Here is a 20875-nt window from a genome sequence, read left to right on the forward strand (position 1 = left end):
GTCATTGTGAGAAAAAATTAAAATAAAGGAAGTTACATTTAGGAACGTCACTGTATCTTAAACATAAAAATATAATGCTACTTTAGCTTTTCTTACATCTTCAGTGAAAGTAATCAACTTAAACCATCATGCAACATCGTTTGCAATAACGCTGTTATGAAATTAAACCCAGCAAATAAAATTGTAGAAACATAAATACCTGCTTGTTGCGGTTTCAGGGAGCTCAAATTAACATAGACATATTAAGAGCACCACATTGCCTGCTGTAGCGTTCTTCACAGCTGCACTTCATCTCAGAGGTAGGTTAATAAATTGAATTGAACACACGAACACAGTGTACAGTCGAGTCTTAATAGCTTACTTACAACTGCGCTCGTCAGGCACTCTTTTTGGCTGCATTAGTTATTATTTTTACATGCTTCCATCTCCCACTCGGTGACAACTTGTACTTTTCCACTCACTCAACACTGAACACAGTGAACAGAAAAATGTGTTTAATTCCTAAACAGTTCATGCAAACCCTGACTGAAGTTTAACCCTTTAAAGCCGGTCGGAGCGGGCACGCTCCGTTTTGTGTAACTATTTTAAAATCCTGGTAGAACTGCAACCACGTAAGCTAGCGCAATAATTTTTTTTGCATATGAAACCGGAGGAGCTGTACTTACATCTTATGCAATCAGCTTTTCCTAGGTCACGGTTTCCTTCCACATATAGCTTTGCAAAAATTGTATTAAAAGTACTTGCAGTAACAAAAACATAATATTACAGAAACACGCTTTGCTGATCCGATTAGCTGTTCATAACACTTCCTATGTTGGAATAGATGTCAGCGAGAACTATCGCATATCCGCTATTACCTGCCCGAAACCGGACGTTATGTCATTTTCGCAGAAATGTAGTTTTTTACCTTCAGGATCCTATAAGCCTGTACTGGTGTTTTTAAAAGTTATGTTTGAATTTATGACTTTGTTTTTGTTTCTGGGATCCTTAGAACTCAAATTGCACTGCTGGAAATAGTTTATTTTGTTGCACATGCTGTTTTGTTTTTGCAAATTTGCATTATAATAGTTGTTTTAAGTTTTCCTGCAGTATGTAAAAATTGGTGTATTTTAAAAATAAAACTATAAAAACTATTTTGTGCAACTTTTTTGTATTTACAGTTTTGAGGGATAAAGCTCTTAGATTTCTTATAACCTCTTATAACTAGAAATATATGTTTAAAAAACCAAAACGATTTTCAAGTTTTTTGTAGTTTATTGTCTTTTTTTGCAATTTATGTAATTACTATGCACTTAATGCAATACATATTATTAAAATTCGGGCTATAATGGTTGTATTGATGTATAGCAACTTGAAATACTCCCAAAAATGGCACTACAGCATGTAAAAAATACAATATAAGCTCTCGTGGACTTGGTTCTATGGTACGTCTTAAAGGATTAATTTAAAATTCAGAGGCAAAAGTACAAAACAATTGTATTCGTCCAAAGAAGTTCTTACTATGAAAACAGACAATAATGAACATTATATTTCACGTTTACTAAAAGTGTGCTGCAAAAGAAACAGGTTATAATGTAATAGCCGTCTTTTACCATCATTTATGTTGTTTCCTAACAGTCCAGACACTGAGCTTAAGATATATGTGTCAGCCGACACGTGATCAAGCTCCCTAAATAGGACATGCTGTGTCATTTGTGGTTGGCCAGTCAAACACAGTCTTCTTTGAAAAGCAAAGACAGGTTCAAGAATCTTTTCATTCAGCACCAGAGTCTGAACACGATGACATCTGCGCAGTTTGTCTTCTATCTGACGTGTTTGTTCTTGGGGGAAACAGGTGAGTTTTTTTAAAACTGCAGTATGCAACGTTTACCGTTCTTCCATGTGTCTCAAATGTTCATTTACGTTCTTTCATTTTATTTCAGCTCACACAAATGACCTCAAATTCTCCTTGTCTGTTCATCAACAAAGACATTTTGTATCAACTAATACTGGGGACGATGTGACTCTGCGCTGTTTCTATGAAGGTAACGATGTGGCAAGGCTTTACTGGTATAAGTTACATTTGGGAAAGGAGTCAAAGCTTCTTTGTACTGTCAACACAGTGGACAATCAAGCCATGTTTCATGATGAATTGAAGAGTGATCCACGGTTCACTGTGAATTTTGAAAAAGGAAAGATTGACTTAAAGATAAGTGATCTGCAAATTTTAGACTCCGCTACTTACTATTGTGCAAGCAGCTATGGGTACAGGTTTGCATTTGCAGAAGGTACTGTCATTGATGTAAAAGGTTCAGGGTCGAACATCCCAACTTTAGTGCAGCAGTCAGTATCTGAGACCATCCAACCAGGAGGCTCTGTGACTCTGAACTGTACAGTACACACTGGGACCTGTGATGAAGAACACAGTGTTTACTGGTTCAGAGACTCTGAAGCGTCTTTCCCAATAATCATTTACACCCATGGAGGCAGGAATGATCAGTGTGATAGGAAACCCAACACACAGACACACACCTGTGTCTACAACCTGCCAATGCAGAGCCTGAATACGACTCATGCTGGGACCTACTACTGTGCTGTGGCCTCATGTGGACACATACTGTTTGGAAACGGGACCAAGCTGAAGTTAGAAGGTGAGTCACATTCAAAAATATATTCAATTCCATTCTCAGCTCATTCCTATAACACAGCTGAAGATTCTGCATGTTCTTCTTCTCTTTCAATTTGCAGATGAGGTGGGATTTCTTTACTTGGTGCATGTCCTGAATGGAATTGTTGCATTCACTTGTGTCCTTAGTTTGTGTTTGATGTCCACATTGTTTGTAATGACCAAAAAGAAAAGCATCCACTTCACAGGTAAGTGTTGTTGTAAAGTTGATTCATGCATTGAATGTCATGTGCTAAAAAGATTTTCTTCTTTTTTTCAGAGTCTCGTGGAAGCTTTTCAGAGGTAACTAAAGAAATGAAGATTCTGTTCTGTTTTGGTTCAGCAATTTTTATCCTTCAAAGAAGCACATTTGTGATTTACTTGTTGCCCTTTACTAGGATCACCAGAACATTTTAGGGGAGAACAAAACAAACAGATCAAGAAGACAGCGGGATGATACCTGGAGTGAATGCATCTACTTTACTGTAAAGCAGAAGAGCTGAAAATGTTTCATCTTTGCTGTGATATACAGAGACAAAGTACAGAATTCCTTTACCTATAGTTTTGGTTTTATGATTTCACCTAAACGTGCTAACTGTAGAGATGTTCTTTCCAATAAATCTACTGAAGAAGCTTTTTAAAAACAAACATGCAAGTGCTTTTCCAGTTTATACCCATCCCAGGTATTCTGGTACTGTTTTATAGACAGAAAAAAATGAACACAAATAATGTTATTCACTGGCAAAGAACTACTTACTTTAAATATTAAGCATGGCACACTGTCAAACGACATAGAGCTGTTAGGATCATTCTTTGTTTCAGTGTCAAAAGCTGAAGCTTGATCGTTTTTTGTGAGGTTTTGCAGATTTTAAGAACTATCTCCATGTGACCCATCATACCTGTGTAGTCATTCATCAACATTAAATTGAAATAAAAATAATAATTACGGGATAACAAAGATCAGCCTTCACACTTTAAATGTTTTAATGAAGTTGATGATCCATGATTTGACTTTTCCATAATGTAATGAGCAACTGTGATATCAGGCTGTAAGAACAGTCATATTTTTAACAGTACTGGAGAGTAAAATTTCACCTCCAATTCTTTGCATCAGCTGTCAATGAAAGCCTCTTGTTCCAGTATATCATAAAAATAAAGGACTGTAAAGAGTACACCGCTGCTGTCTTTTTAGTTCTCCTGATAATGACATGTTTATAATGAGCCCGAGCTTTCCAACCTGTTTATTTAAATTGTTTTTGTGCATCACAACATCACCCTGAACAGGAAAGAGAGGGGGGGGGTTTGGTCATCATGTGCTCTTCAGATTGAAAGATGTTGTAGGACAGATTTAGTCTGGGGATCCATGGTTCATGAGTGTTTATGGAGTATATTTGCTGATCTGCCTTGGGGTGCCGCTCTATGGGCTCAAATTGTGGTCATAAATATTTTGTACTTGTAAATCAAATGCGTAGTTGTGAACTGAGTTTTGTAACCATGTAAACTGAAAGTGTTATGTTTGTGCATCTACATACATCCTGTTTGTATGTCTTCTTTGTGTGTGTGTTTGCAAAAAATATTTACACAAGTTACAAATTATTTTTGTTAAGGTCTGGTTACAGATGCATAGCAAAAAACTATGTGTAAAACTCCACACTCTAGTTCCCTGGCTGTGTGTGACTTCCAACTTGCAAGTAGTGATGTGTCGGTCACGAACAAAACAGCCCTAGAGCCGGGTCTTTGAACTGAATGATGTGAGCCGACTCGTGGGTTTTTTTTTTCTTTCTCTCACCCTCTCTCTCGCACTTTTTTCCGCTTCACTCCGCACACGAGCCTTGTGCTTTGCACCGGGCAGAGGGGGGAGGGGCAGTAGTTACACTCACAGTAGCACAGGAACAGAGTGGGAGGGAGAGAGAGAGAACGAGAGCCAGGGACAACCAGTGTTGCCAACTTAGCGATTTTGTCGCTATATTTAGCGAGTTTTCAGACCCCTTAGTGACTTTTTTTCTAAAAAGAGTCGCTAAAAAAAGACGTGAAAGCGCGTATCGCTTTTACTCTCAACAAGCAGCGGGTGCTGTAACGCAGTCAGTTCTTCTTTTACTCTTATGCTGTTTTGTGGATCACAAGGTTTAAAATTACTTATAAACACACACACAAAGTAACTCCACCAGAGTGCCTATTTCGGGTCACTTTTGCCGGTCCAAGCCCGGGTAAAGGAGCAGGGTTGGAATTGTGACATTAAAAAAAACAATAATTGCTAAAAGAAATTTAATTTGTAGTTCTAAATAAACTCTAAATGCATTTAGGACGTTTTATACTCACTTTATGTCTCTTCCACGATGTTATTTCTCTCTCCAACAATGTAGGTTACAATTAGATTAGCATGACCAATTATGCAAATTAGGCGATGACGTCATTTAGCGACTTCTAGCGACTTTTAGGACAACCAATAGCGATTTTCCTTACTGAGGAGTTGGCAACACTGGGGACAACAACGTCACATTAGAAAGGTATAGTAATGGGGCAGGGATAGCTCAGTAGGTAAAGTGGTCGCCCCATGATCGGAAGGTCGGCGGTTCGAATCCACTTAACGGCTACCCTGAGGTACCCCTGAGCAAGGTACCGTCCCTACACACTGCTCCCCGGGCGCCTGCTTAGTGGGCTGCCCACTGCTTCACTGAGTGAATGGGTCAAATGCAGAGAAAAACAAGTAATTTCCCCATGGGGATCAATAAAGTATCCATTATTATTATTATTATTAATCATCCACAACTATTTTCAGTTGCAGATGATAAAGGATTCAGAAAGTTTATTCATGCAGGCCTATATGACAGAGAATGTGCATCTTCTTTTTGTTTTCATATTTTCATTTATATTTAATTGTGTTGTGGTTTGCAGTGTTTTGTGTTGTTTCACTTTAAATTTGTTTCAAAGGAAAGAGCTGAAAATGTAAATAATTAAAAGTTGAAATGTGAATAGTAGGGGTGCAACGATACACAAAATTCACGGTTCAGTTTGATTCGATACTTTGGTGTCACGGTTCGATATTTTTTCGATACTAAAAAAATGTTCATGCCTTTTTAATTTGTCATTTATTAAAATTATAAATATATATTTTAACTCAAAAGTACAGTTTTTAAATTTAATGTTGCTGAAACAAAGTAATAAAAAAACAAATCTATCTGATCCAGAGATCACTCATCTTTGGAAAAGAGAGTTTATTACAGAGAAATGTCTCTTTTCAAAATAAAAGCTATACTATACGCTTCTTCTGGGCTATATTCTCAGCAGCATATTAAACATATCAGGTCCCCATAAGGAGAATCATGTGCTAACGGCTGTCTAAATGACTCGGGTAAAGTTTGTAGCATGCATGCTTGTTGTTTTTGTCTGCTTCCACTTGTCTTAACACTAGGATGATGTCGGCGTAAATGTGCAGTCATATTTGTTGTGTTCCCACTAGTGCTGTCAGCGTTAATCTGAAATGACGTTAACGCCACAACACGGCAAATCTCCGTTAACGAGCTACCGCGGATCGCCCCGTGCGTGGGGCTGGACGGCCAACACGTTAACGAGCTAACTGCGCTAACACACTAGTTCCCACCCATGTAATTGAACATTGCGTGGCACATCCAACATACTGTTTTACTTTTTTCCATGACGCGCTTACCTTCAGGGTCATACGTCACATGAAAACCAAAAAAGTTCCAAACGCCAGATCTGAATGAGGGTGGGGGAGGTTCAATTTGCCATGTTGCAAGGAGAGCTTAACTTCTGTCTTGCAAGCTTGCCCTGCGCTCAGTGAATCTGCGTTCGACTACTCCGCCTAGGCGGCATTGTCGAGCGCAGATCCACTGAGCGCTCAACACAGACAGCATCGTCAGAAGGAAAGTTGATAAAATACATTAAAAATGTTGTATTGTTCGATGCAAAAGCACTGTATCGAACGGTTCAATATCGATACGAGTATTGTTGCACCCCTAGTGAATAGTTGGTTTTTGTATTATATGATTTTGTCATGCTCCCCGTGTCTGCCCGGCGGACTCAGGTTGGCTACATATGTTTCTTGTTTACATCTGCCTCTCTCACGCTTGCCCTGTCTCACCGGGGCAGAGCTCATTGCAAGCTCCCGCGCCTGGCCCTCGCACCTGAGATTGTATTGTATCTTTATTTCAGACATATACAGAAAAAAACAATATATACACAAGTACACATACTTGCATTTACAAATACAAATATATATGTAAATACACACACGTATGTGCTCAGATAAAACAAAAAAAATAAAATAAATAAAATAAAACGACAATTATTAGGTCTGAAATGAAGTAGGAAGAAGTATAACATACTTATTAATCCCTATCCCATGCTCAACATTCTATTGAATCCCACTATTCCCATCATCACTTACCCCACACAATAAACAAGGAGAACATGTATAAACATAGCTACAGTGATAGATATAATTTAGATACAAATTATATTGTGGCTCATCGCGTAACCTCATCGACTACTTAAGGCAGTGGCTGGAAACATCTAGTTTCTGGATTATTGAGTAACCTCGGTAGTAATCTCCGGAGTACTAGTTCCTTGTTGTCTTTTCACGTCGCTGATTGATGAGATTAATCGCTTATTTTCCGTGAACAGGAATTCCGTTTCCCTTGGAGCCCTGGGTGTGCAAGATTGGTGATGTGCTGTGTTTCGTGGAGTCCCTCGTGTGTGAAGAGCTCCTTTTCCAGATTCCCCTGTGCCCTGGATCCCCCTTGCCCTCTCACTTGTATGAGAGGGCACCTGGTGTTGTATACCAATAAACGGAACTGTATTTTAGCTGCCTCGTCTGCGCTTGAGTCCATCCCACATCACGACAGATTTATTTATTACATTTTATGTGGAGTGAATAGATAAAAGTATATTTACTGTGGCCGCTAGAGACAAAGCACGTACGAACTCCATAGTATGTACAAACTCCGAAGCACATAAAAACTCCAAAATGTAAAAACTCAGAAGCATGTAAAAACTCCAAAACACATACAAAACACAACAGAAGTGCTCCAGGATGCTAGGCACGGTGTTGAGCTTTTGTTACCTAGCGGCTACACAAGCCACGAAGTACCAACGACCGGATTTGGTGTGTGGTAGTAACAGGTAAATGAACATTTTTTTAATTATTTGAATATATATGAGTGCTTGTGTATAAATACACAAACCATACACATATGCTTTCAATTGTGTAATTTAAGTGATCTCGGTAGCTCTGTTTTGGAAGTTCAGTTAACGCTACAAATGTGTTTTGGAGTTTGTACGTGCTTTGTCTCTATGGGCCACCACATATATTTATATATAAACATATCTAAATAAAACCATGTTTCTTTTTTACATTAGTAATTCCTTTTGTGCATATTTTTATATTGTTGTTAATAATTAATTAATTAAAGCAACAAAAGAAGACCTCTTTTTAGTGAGCTGAGCCGAAAGAGCCGGTTCTCTAAAAAGAGCCAGAAATTCCGTCACTACTTGCAAGTATGAATTTTGACCCAGTTTTTCTTCCTTGCTGGTGATTGGTCAATGTAATGTCAATCCCAATTTTAACAATCCAATCAGAGAACAGATGGGTGTGGCTGTCGAAGGAGTGCTTTACTGAGCTTCAGGTCCTGGGACGGTAAATGTCCTTTCACCTGTCAGCATTTTTCACACAAAATTTGAAGGAATATATATATGTTCATAAATCACACCAACTGTCATGGTCCTCTAGTCCTCCTGCCTCTCTCTCTGTCTGTATGGATGTGTGGTGGGATCCTTCTGGGATCTCCAGCCTCCTCCTGGACGCACCTGAAGCAATCAAGCTCACCTGTTTGCGACGTCAATACATGTTTCATTAAAGACTTCCTGGATTTAACACACTCCAAAGCTTCGCCACTGTACATCCCATTACTGAAAGTTATCATCAGAGTTTTTGCTTTCTCTCTGGAGTCCTGCCTTTGGGTCCATCCCCTGAGAGAGCCAGCCTGCAACACCATGACCTTGAATTGGCTTATGGATGGACATATCATGACATCAGCATGCTTTCATAACCACATCACAATTGTTGCTCATGACAGTTCAACTGTCCTGTCTTCTTTCTCTCACCCCAACCGGTCGCAGCAGATGGCCCCGCCTCTCCGTGAGCCTGGTTCTGCCGGAGGTTTTTCCTTCCCACTGTCACCAAAGTGCTTGTACATAGGGGGTCATATGATTGTTGGGTTTTTCTCTGTACCTATGAAGCGCCTTGAGGCGACTTGTGTTGTGATTTGGCGCTATATAAATAAAATTGAATTGAATTGTGCTTGCAAATGAAAATTCTGAAAAGAAGTAAAGAATAATGGATAATTCAGGAAAACAATTGTCTCTTCTTCTGGTACACTGTGTCATTGAACTCAAAATTTTAGAACAGACTGAAAAAATACCTGGAAAATTGGGGGTATTGCAGCATTGTCATCAAGAATCCCTCACCAAGCATACTCACCTGGTAGAGCATGTCCCACATACTGATGGCTGTGTCCTGACTGTAGACAAATTTGTATGCACCCATCACCTCATGAAGTTGTAGTCTGCACCCATATTAGTCCTCTAGTTCACACATATGTGAAACATATGTATTTCATGTAAAATAATTCAAAATGAATAATGTTGCAAAAAGATGTGAATTTTAAGTGAAGATTCAAAATATTTTATTCAAAACCAATATTTTGAACAACAAATTAAGAGTAAAGATAACATTTATTTAAAGCCTTTTTAAAAAAAAATTTAAAAAGTGGTCACGTAAAAATATAAAATCTGTCCAGCTTTACATAACTATACATCTTCCTGTGTTTCATTTAAAATACTATTATCTTCTTTTTGCATGTCTTAGTGTGTGATTCTGTATAAAGAAATCACACTACAGGAGTTGGAGTTGTAAATAAAATATTTGATGTTCAAATGAAAAAGCGTTAACTTTGTTTCTCATCAATCCAGAATCAAAGCTTACCACTATAGGTCTCAGTGGACATGTGATCAAGCTCCCTAAATAGCACATGCTGAGTCATCTCTGGTTGGCCAATAAAATGCATTCTTCTCTCTTAAAAGTGAAGACAGGATTGAGACTCTTTCCATTCACCACAACATGATGACATCGACACAGTTTGCCTTTTATCTCACATGTTTGTTTCTGGGGCAAATGGGTAAGTTTCTCTTTAAACTACTGTCTGAACCTTTTTGCCATGCCTTCTTGTGTCCTGTGTACTTACTTGGTTCTCATTTTATTTCAGCTCACACAAATGATTTGAAATTGTCTGTTGATCAAGAAAGACGTTTTATATCAGTTAATACTGGGCAAAGTGTGACTTTGAATTGTTTTTATAACGGTAACGATGTGGCAAAGTTTTTCTGGTACAAGCTGAACTTCATCCGTTGTTTTTTTTAGAGTCTCATCCAAGAACGTCACCTCTTTCCTCAGCAGACACAGAGGTAATTTTTGTCTTGACATTCAAATGTTAACAACTGACTCAATTTATTTTCAGTCTTTTAAGTAATTTTATGTAACTGTATATATTTTATATTTTATTATCAGCACAATGAAGGAGACATCCATTATGCGGCTTTAAGGGATCCGAGAGCTGGCAGACCAAGAAGAAAGAGTAACAACAGCAAGGCTGAATGTGTCTACTCTAGTATGAGGCAGTAGAACTGGATGAGTTTCTTATCTGTTTTTGTGCTTTTGTTATTTTTAACAGGCTTCAGCATTTAAAGACCTAAAGACATTTGTTGTCTGTGAACTTCCTGATATGAGTTTTGCAACTTTATATTAAGATGAGTTTGATTTTGTTCCAAACAAAACAGTTTTTAGCCTGTGTGCTGGAATCTGAAAATCACAGTGTTTATATGTAGTAGATCCTGTACTCAGCTCTGCATTTGATTTAAATGCTTATAAACAGTGTCATAAAAAATAACTGCCACTTTCCTGATTTCATTTCTTTTAGCGTTAGTCTTTTAACATTAGTCAAAGATTTTTTTTTTAAGTAAATACAACAAATTACAATAAATACAAACATATTAACTATGATTAACCAGATTTTTTGGACAGCTGAGTGGGTGAGAGATTGAAGTCCCCGTGGCCGCCCCCTGCCATCACAGCTGAGGTGGTAAAACAACTTGACACCTAGCCTTACGTGTTAAAAATGAAAAGGAGTGCTAAAACAAAGCTTTTCTATCTGCTACTATGTAGATAATCTTTTTTTAAATCAAAGATAAATCAAAAATATATGTCTGCTCAATATGTTATCAAAGAAATGCAGATTGAGTAGTGGAAATGATTTCTGTAATTTCTAGATTTTAGGTGTGTAGACATGATCCACAGTTTAACTTTTCATTCATGTCTGGGACTGAGAAGGACTGTGTCGCCAACCCTAGCATCACCCATACTTTTGAACAAAAAGAATAGTTTTCAATGTTGCAATGGTTTAACTCTGATTTATGTTTAAGTTGAGCAATATAATAATGCGAAAAGTTACGAATGATTTTAAAGACAAGCTTAATTCAGTCTCAAATTGTGATTGACAAACAGTTTTAAAGAGAAAAAGTATGTGGATTAAAAGGATTATGCTAAAGTGAATGTGCTAATGGAATCTAAACTGGATAAATCGTCATGTGAAGCTTAATCATATATGACTGAATGTTCTAATGTAATGAAATTTTCCATGTTAAAAGAGAGAAAATTATAAAGTGTTGTTGAAGATCAGTGACTGGATATTTAAGGTAGAAAGGTGGGCACTTGACAAAGTATAAACTGAAACGTCCGGAGACACTCTGCTGTTCCCTTCGTCTTCTGCGAGATGAGCAGTTCAGAAGATTGGATCCCAGAATTTCACTGCTGGAAATTCTAGCAGGGACAACAGAGGGATTAACCAGCTGGGCAGACTGGTGCTGGACACTGGTCATGTCCATGGTTACTGGATGGACAAAGGAAGCAGTCATTAATCTCAGTCATTAATTTAGGATTAAAGATTTAAGGTCTTTATGATCAGTACAAAAATATACACAGTATACAGCGTACCGAAATGCCGTTTCACCCCAAGCCCCGCATGGTGCATTTATGAGAATATAAAACAAATTATCTCCAAGAGATATAAAACTATAATAAAATAAGAGCTAAAAAGGTACTATTACTAACTATATCTATGTACAATACACAACGACAGTAACTATGTGACTGAGGTGTGCAGATAAGCATATTGTTCCCACGTCCAGTTTGTAGTAAATTTGTGGAATTTTGTGTTGTTTTTGAGTCTTTTGGTGAGTTTTATGACGTGTTTGTAAAACTGTTTGTGTTTTTCGGTCCTTTGGTGGTAGTGAGTTGAGGGCTCTGAGTGCTTGGGGGCGGAAAGTTCTTGTAGTGTCTGGTCGTTACGGTTTTGATGCTGCGAAACCGTCTGCCAGATGGAAGGAGGGAAACAGTCCATGTGAGGGGTGGAAAGTGTCCTTCACTGTGTTGTGACCATCCAGCCAGGAGGCTCTGTGACTTTGAACTGCACGGTACACACTGGGACCTGTGATGAAGAACACAGTGTTTACTGGTTCAAAGAAACAGAAGCATCTCGTCCAGGACTGATTTACACTTATGGAGGCAAAAATGATCATCGTAGGACGAAAACTAACCCACAAGCAGACGCCTGTGTCTACAACCTGCCAATGAAGGATCTGAATCTGTCTCATGCTGGGACCTACTACTGTGCTGTTGACTCATGTGGACACATAGTGTTTGGAAACGGGACCAAGCTGGACTTTGAAAGTAAGTACATTCAAGAAGAACATCTACTCCCACTCTAAATTCATACAGCTGAACGCAATTTTATTTCTCCTCCTTTATCTGCAGATAACATGGACTCCTTTGTCTTGAAAGGAGCTGTTGCATTCATGACCGTTCTGACTATATCACTGGTTTCCACTTTGTGTGTGATCATCAAGATAAACAGCTGCTGCTGCCCAGAATGTTATCCAAGCTTTTCAAATTTCTCCATGAAACACAAAGAGGTAACTCTTGGGTTAAAAAACAACTTTGTTTCATAAGTCACAACAGATTATGAAGATGTGAATGTTAGAAACTATAACACTTGAACATCGAAAAAAGGTGCTTGTGTGAATGGGTAAGTGAGGCATGTTGTATAAAAAGCGCTCTGAGCTGCATTTACCATCGAATGTGTAATTCAATCTTTGTACTTTGTTGTTACCAGGAGAACAAGAGCAAGACTGGTGACTTCTGGAGTGAATGTGTGTACTTCAGCTTCAAGCAGTAAAACTGAAAATGTTTCATCTTTGTTTTTTTATAACAGAGCAGAACCTAATATTTTCACTTTTTAAAGTTTATCATGACTTTTCTAAAGTTTTATTTTTTAAGATTTCAGCTAAATGTGATGACTTTAGATTGCTGCTTTTCAATAAAACTCTTAAACAATTCATACAAGTGTGTTTGCAGTTTATATTTACCTCAGGATTTCTGATACTGACAGAAGAAATAAACACTAACTTCTGAAATAAACTGGGTGCAACTGTATTACTCAAGAAAGTGTTTGCAGCTCTACCAGCTCTACTGCAGAACTAGAAATGTTTCAGAAAAAAATCTCTGCTTCACAAAATAGTGTCGGGGGCCAAACTACACAAAACAGGTGAGGAGGGCAGAAAGAAGGACACAGGAAAGTCTTAGAGAATATTTCAAATTAAAGACCACATGCAGACAAGACCATCAGCTTCTTAAAAACTCCTGATTTGATTTGATAGAACAAAACTGTGTCAGAGACTAAAGTCACTGATATGAAAAGGTTGCCTCTTCACATCATTAGACATATGAGTACCATTCACTAATAGCAATCACATTTGCCATGCGTAGTTTCCAGACTCATCAAAACAAGTTTGTTTTTCCACTGTGGTTAGAGCATGCGGCAGACCTCAGTATACCTCTGTTGTTAAAAGTCAGGATCCCGACTTCACTTCAGAAACTTCGACAGAAAAGCTGAGCAAGCAAGCAGATTCACGGAGCTTTGCTTTTGTGCCACCATACCTCGCTCCAGCTTCTTCACTGTACTTCTCTGCTAAAATGACTAATGCTCTTTTGCTAACAAGTCCTTTCTTTTAAATGACTTGTTCTGTCGTGAGAAGTTGGATTTTATTTTTATCTCTAAGATGTGGCAGCGTGAGAATGAAGTTGCACATCTGTTAGGACTGTGTCCTGGAGACAGTTCATTTTGAGGCAGAACTGCTGTTATTTTTAAAAAGACATTTTTATGCCACACTGTTCTCAGAAGCTCTTATATCAATTTTGGGATGACAATGACTAAAATTGGAAGCAATGAGCTTTTGTAAAGTGTTTTAATATTGTCCATCTGGGTCTGCTACCTCTTTTCTCTCAGATTTTCAAGAACCTTTATGTTCCACTATTAAACTAGGCAGGATCATTACTGTTGGAGCATGGAAAATGTGCGGATTGGAAAAAATGGATTATCTGTTGCATGGACTGCTAAGCTAACAATATATACAGTAACTTTTAAGAACAAGCCTCCAATGTGTGTTTTACCTTGAATGCACAAAAAGCTGCCAGAAAAAGACTACTTGATGTTTGCCAAATGTGAAGTGGTCATCTTGCTGTTACTATGCATGTCCACGCAGATTCATACAAATTTTAGACTTTCAAAGAATTCAGTCCCTCGCAATACCTTACAATGGAAAGTGAGAACACTGAGAAGCTCATTGGAGCCTCTCTACCTTCCATCACAGACACTTATTGCACCGGCTGCATCCGCAAAGCAAGACTTTTTGCACAATACTCAGTCTTTTGCGCATTTCTACTGCACTGTTGTGTCTGTATCACGTGGTTTTGCACTGTCTTTGTTTTGGTTTTTTTGCGATTTTTGCAGATTGCACTTTATGCAGTCCTGTGTTGATTGTCTGTTATATGTCATATGTAGCATCATGGTGTTGGAGAAACATCGTCTTGTTTCACTGAGACCTGCTAACCGCCTTAACATTCTTTTGTTTTCTTCTGTTAGTGTGGCAGATGTGGGGGGGCTTCACTGGAGGTGTGAGTAAACTCATGACATTTTCTATATGGGCGCATGATTAGCTAACTATCTTGTGTAAAGATTTAATGGCAGTAAAATTTATTTTCTTTCAACACAGCAACACAGTGACATTGCCAGGCATAAATCTGAAATGTTTTATCTTTGGCAATATAGGTAAGTTATGTTATGACTAGTGCTGACAATAAATTAAAAAAAATAACTAATGAATCTCACAATTTTCTATCATTAATCGTAATTAATTGCAATTACTTGATCAATAGCCTGGCTGCAATTACACTTTTTCAACTTTATACTTAAGCTTGTAACTGACATTCATGCAATACAGTGGCTTGCAAAAGTATTTGGAACTTCTGAACTTTTCCACATTTTGTCACATTACAGCCACAAACATGAATCAATTTTATTGGAATTCCACATGAAAGACCAACACAAAGTGGTGTACATGTGAGAAATCATACATGATTCCAAACGTGAAAAAGTTCAAGGGGGGCGAATACTTTTGCAAGCCATTGTATAATGCAGTACATGGAGAATAAACACAAAGAATGTATGCTTAAATTCAAAGAGAATTTGAATAATTTTCTTTAATCTTTTAACACAGGTTATCTCCTGTGAAATACAACTTTTAAAAAAACGTATATACTAATAGGTAATAGGCATAATATATATTAGTGCTGTCAAACAATTACAATTTTTTAACAGCTTCATCACTGGGTTACTATGGATTAATTTTGATTAATCACAATTAAATATCATTTCATTTTTATTCTATATTAATCATATGACATTTTACATGAGCAAACAGACTTGAGAAAAAATGGAAATATATGCACTTAACATGTTTATTGAACATCTTGAACATTCATATTAACAAAAACTCTGTAAACATTTATCCTCTCTCTCTGTCACTCTTGGAGGCACTTCTAGTCCTAGAAAGCATCCTAGAAAAGTCCTAGAAACGTGGAACCAAAGATATGTAAAGTGCGTGTTCTCAACAAAATTAACATGGCTGCAGTTTGTCGCAATCCACTTGGCAATTGTGTCAGTCAACATGTCTGAGGTACTTATTGAGCCCCCAATGCTCCGTGAGTGGTTTGTTGCAAGCTGGGTGACGCCTTAGCCAAAGTCCTAGCAGCATGCCCGACTAAAGTATGCTTCGCATCAATGGGATATTTTAAGCTGGAAGTGCTTTGGTGAAAAGAAAATTCCTTCTTACACAATGTGCGTAATACTTTATACCGGTCGACCGTTCAGTCTTGTTATTTTTTTAATACTCAAATTTCCCATCGAGAGGGCCAATGTGCATTTATCATCTTCCATATCGAGTTGATTGGTTCACCTGCCCGTCACTACCACTACTATCGTGGCTCAAGAGTTGGGAGTTCGCCTTGTAATCGGAAGGTTGCCGGTTCGAGCCCCGGCTTGGACAGTCTCGGTCTTTGCATCCTTGGGTAAGATCCTTCACCCGTTGCTTACCGGTGGTGTTCAGGGGGCCCGGTGGCATTAGTGACCGGCCGCCTCTCCTCTGTCAGTGCGCCCCAGGGTGGCTGTGGCTACAATGTAGCTTGCCATCACCAGTGTGTGAATGGGTGGATGACTGGATGTGTAAAGCGCTTTGGGGTCCTTAGCGACTAGCAAAGTGCTATACAAATACAGGCCATTTACCATTTACCAGATCAGCTGCCCATTTGCGCATGTGCATAGGTAACTCTACTTGGACAAACTGTCCAAAACGCGTTAACATAAACACTTGAGGGATTTCGAGTCATTCTGCACTCTAAATGCGTTAATAGTGTTAACATTTTTCATGATGACGGCTTAATCTGTGTTAACGCATTAATTTTGACAGCACTAGCTATGACTTACACACACACAAACACACAGTTGTGGTCATAGTTTATACAGGTCTTGTCCTCAACCTCAAACATTTGAGGACTATAAGAAAAAGGCTTGAGAAAAAGGTGCATGGATACTAACCAATGTAAATAAACTGTATTATGTGTGAGCGCTCAAATATCCAAGCAGAATTATGCCTGTCTGTCTGAGCTTAACAGTATCAGAAGGGCATCATCAAGGTTTTTTTCATAAAAAGCATATCGTGTCAATTCTAGTTATCCAGTCAGTCTTAGTTTTAAAGCGAAAAAAGTATTAAGGATTTCTTCATATAGCACAGCAGTTTGAGTAAAATGACATCTGCACGATTTGCCTTCTGATATGTTTCTTCTTGGCTGTTGTCAGGGTGTGTTGTGTGGCAGGCAGGAGATTGGACCCAAATACAGGACTCGGTAACAAAGGATAGAACTTAGGGTGCAGCTTTATTGCCGGATGATGATCTTCATGGAAATAAACACTTAAAAAATAAACCAAAACCTCAAGTGTGAAACATAAACTAAACTGGCACTGGAAACTAGGCACAAGGAAGCACAGACTTGAAACACAGCACAAAAAGAGGGTATGAAGATTAATGACGTGAGAACAGGCTATGAATGACGGAGGACTGAAATACACCACAGAGTAATCAGGGAAACCTGAGAAAAACAAACCCGAAGTGAGAGCAAGGATATTTCCTGGAACACGAGGGGGGAAAACACAGCACGGGCAGAGTGTACGACGCGACAACAGACTGAGGACTAAACTACTGTACACAGGCAGGATAACGAGAGGATGGGGAACAGGTGGAAACATGGCTGGGACTAATCAGATGTAAAGAGACACAGGAAGCAAAGCAGACTCCACTGACAGAGGACAAAGACTATCAAAATAAAAACAGGAAACACACAGACTGACAAGATGCGTACACTTAACACAGTAACGTATTCTATGAGAAGGTGTGAAGTGGTTATACTGCATTTAACCCATACATTCTAATTTTATGTAACACATAAACTTTTAGATCAGAAGTTTGTACCACTTGTTGTATGAGCACTTGTTGAAGCATACCGCTTGTTTTGAGATTTAATGATTAGGATTATTAATATGTAACCTTTAATTATGTTATTGCTTATTGTGACAAGAGATGGGCAGAGTACAGTAACATGTTACTGTAATCTGATTACTTTTTTCAAGTAACGAGGATATTAAGGGATTAGAAAAGGTAATTGGATTACCGTTACTTTCCCGTAAGCACGCTGCGTTACTGTGTTACTAATACCGTGATTTTCTTGTGAGAGTGTCTCATGACAATGATGGAAGTACTGAGTTTGATTCCGTAAAAAGTGACAAAAACATTAGCGTCAGCTGTTCACTGCGAGGGAAGAAAACTTCTTTTTACAGCGAAAAACCCCGTAACTTCCAAGCAAGTACGCTACCATGGAATGGGAGATTCACAGACAAACTTGCGGATTCTTCCACTGACCGCTGCGGCACACCTGCACCAGGGCAAACCTCCGCCTAATATACTCCGCCGATGAAAATAGAGCAACAGGACCGCTGAATCTTTGATTTTATTTATTTTCTGCTGTGTTTTACTTGCATTTATTTGAAAAAGTGTAAACACAAAAACCTATTTTATGTTATGTGCTGGAATATGCAGAAAATAGGTTTAAATATTAAACAAATTTCTTCCAGTCAGAGAATGTTGCATATAATTAAAATTTTGCTTGATGCATAAAGTTAAAAGATTAAAACTAATAAAACAAGTTTTAAAAAGAGACTTTTTCCATTTGATTACATTTTATGTGATGAATTGTGCAGAAAAAGTAGAATTGGGCTGAAAGATCTATCGCTTTATCACCTATTCAGGTTGTAAATCATGTTTTTAAAAAGTAACTAAGTAATTAATTCCTTTTAAAAATAAGTAATCAGTAAAGTAACAGGATTACATTTGGGGGGAGTAATCAGTAATTAGTTACTGATTACTTTTTTCAAATAACTTGACCAACACTGATTGTGATAAAACAAGACAGAGGGTTAGCCAGAGTTAGCCCATCAGAAGATGCACCTGGCCTTGCACCTGTTGAAAGTCTAAACTTTAATGACACGTTGATCGTTTAACTTAAAGGTTCTTATATAAAAACAGCCAATACTGAACATCATATCTAAAAAAGAAAATGAAGCTTAGTAAAAGTATGCTGCAAAAAAACATGGAATGAAATGGTTAACAAGAAACACAGGTCCTCGAAAATGCAGTAACCTGCCGTCCCTTACTGAGCTATATACCTTCTTTTACCATCATTTATGTTGTTTCCTAACAGTCCAGACACTGAGCTTAACATATAGGTGTCAGTTGACACGTGATCAAGTTCCCTAAATAGGACATGCTGTGTCATTTGTGGTTGGCCAATCAAACACAGTCTTCTTTGAAAAGCAAAGACAGGTTCAAGAATCTTTTCATTCAGCACCAGAGTCTGAACACGATGACACCTGCGCAGTTTGTCTTCTATCTGACGTGTTTGTTCTTGGGGGAAAAGGGTGAGTTTTTTAAAACTGCTTTATAAAACTTTTACCGTCCTTCCTTGTGTCTCAAATGTTCATTTACGTTCTTTCATTTTATTTCAGCTCACACAAATGACCTCAAATTCTCCTTGTCTCTTCATCAAGAAAGACATTTTGTATCAGCTAATACTGGGGACGATGTGACTCTGCGCTGTTTCTATGAAGGTAACGATGTGGCAAGGCTTTACTGGTATAAGTTACATTTGGGAAAGGAATCAAAGCTCATTTGCACTATCACAGTGGACAATCAAGCCATGTTTAATGATGAATTCAAGAGTGATCCACGATTCACAGTGAATTCTGAAAAAGGAAAAATTGACTTAAAGATAGAAGATCTGGACATTTCAGACTCCGCTACTTACTATTGTGCAAGCAGCTATGGGTACATGTTTGCATTTGCAGAGGGTACTGTCATTGATGTAAAAGGTTCAGGGTCGAACATCCCAACTTTAGTGCAGCAGTCAGCATCTGAGACCATCCAACCAGGAGGCTCTGTGACTCTGAACTGTACAGTACACACTGGGACCTGTGATGAAGAACACAGTGTTTACTGGTTCAGAGACTCTGAAGATTCTTTCCCAAGAATCATTTACACCCATGGAGGCAGGAATGATCAGTGTGATAGGAAACCCAACACACAAACACACACCTGTGTCTACAACCTGCCAATGAGGAGCCTGAATATGTCTCATGCTGGGACCTACTACTGTGCTGTCGCCTCATGTGGACACATACTGTTTGGAAACGGGACCAAGCTGGAGTGTGAGTAACTGTTTTGTTTATATATTACAATCTTACATAGCAGCAAGCTACAGGATCTATAATATTTCCTGGTGTCTGTCCACAGATGAGAGGAACTGTTGTGTCTTTGTATATTTCTTGAGTGGAGCGTTGGCATTCACCACACTTCTGAGTCTTTTAATGGCTTTCATATTGTATGTGACCCACAAGAGAAACAGCACTAAACACGCAGGTACTGCAACTTTTATTGTTATTGACATTATCTAATCAGTACTGACACAGCTTTACAGTAAGAACATTTTATTTGTTCTTTTCAGAGTCTCGTTCAAGAATTTCTCCTGTTTCTTCAGCAGTCGCACAGGTAATTTTTTTGGGCGTTAACATTAAAATGTTAACATAACTGGAACATTTTGGACTCAGTTTGTTTTCATTTTTATTTATTTTGAGCAATTTTAAATAATCTTGCATTTGATATTTTATAATCAGGTTGCTCAAAATGAAGAAAACATCCATTATGCCGCTTTGAAGCACCACAAGGCTGACAGACCAAGAAGACTGAGAAACAACAGCAAGGCTGAATGTGTCTACTCAAGCATAAAGCAGTAGAAGTGGACGTGTTTCTTATCTATATCAATACTTTCGATGTCTTGAAAACATTTCCTTTCTGTTTGTCTGTACATATTATGAGCAGGCAAGCTCTGTATTAACCTTAGTTAAATGTTTACCAAATACAAAACAGTTTTTGCTTTTAACATAGGTAAGTGTTTTAAATCTGGGCAGGATTCAAAAATTTGCAGTGCATTGTGAGGTTGAATACACAGAAGTGAAGCCATATTTACCTTTAAATTCATTTTTTTAATGAAAACTTTTTACTGTAGCAGTTGTAGTGATGAGTGATTAAAACTGTCTATTCTCTCAGACGTAAAACGAGGAAAGTACATGACACAATGTTAACTATGCTGTGCAGAGA

The 20875-nt window shown here is 38.1% G+C and overlaps 2 protein-coding genes across 3 annotated transcripts; both read left to right on the forward strand.

Moving 5' to 3' along the window:
* The first annotated feature begins 1779 nt into the window (after nt 1-1779).
* LOC146636862 (uncharacterized) lies at nt 1780-10343 on the forward strand. The gene is made up of 5 exons (XM_085350384.1): nt 1780-1834; nt 1923-2630; nt 2728-2853; nt 10083-10126; nt 10230-10343. Exons 1-5 carry the CDS (start codon nt 1780-1782, stop codon nt 10341-10343), a joined length of 1047 nt encoding a protein of 348 aa, XP_085206510.1.
* Nucleotides 10344-19085: 8742 nt separating this feature from the next.
* Nucleotides 19086-20511, forward strand: LOC146636863 (uncharacterized). Of its 2 annotated transcripts, none has more exons than XM_085349708.1 (5): nt 19086-19140; nt 19228-19926; nt 20012-20137; nt 20223-20266; nt 20392-20511. In XM_085349708.1, the coding sequence occupies exons 1-5, from the start codon at nt 19086-19088 to the stop codon at nt 20509-20511; spliced, it is 1044 nt and encodes a 347-aa protein (XP_085205834.1). The 2 variants fall into 2 exon arrangements, with proteins under 2 accessions (XP_085205834.1, XP_085205833.1); XM_085349707.1 differs by having other exon boundaries at nt 19228-19924; nt 19974-20137; nt 20223-20260.
* The last annotated feature ends 364 nt before the right edge of the window (nt 20512-20875 follow it).

The sequence above is a fragment of the Diplotaxodon limnothrissa genome, linkage group LG3 (genome assembly GCF_057381915.1).
Source record: "Diplotaxodon limnothrissa isolate DT_005_m linkage group LG3, D_limnothrissa_male_GT1.1, whole genome shotgun sequence".
NCBI lineage: Eukaryota > Metazoa > Chordata > Actinopteri > Cichliformes > Cichlidae > Diplotaxodon > Diplotaxodon limnothrissa.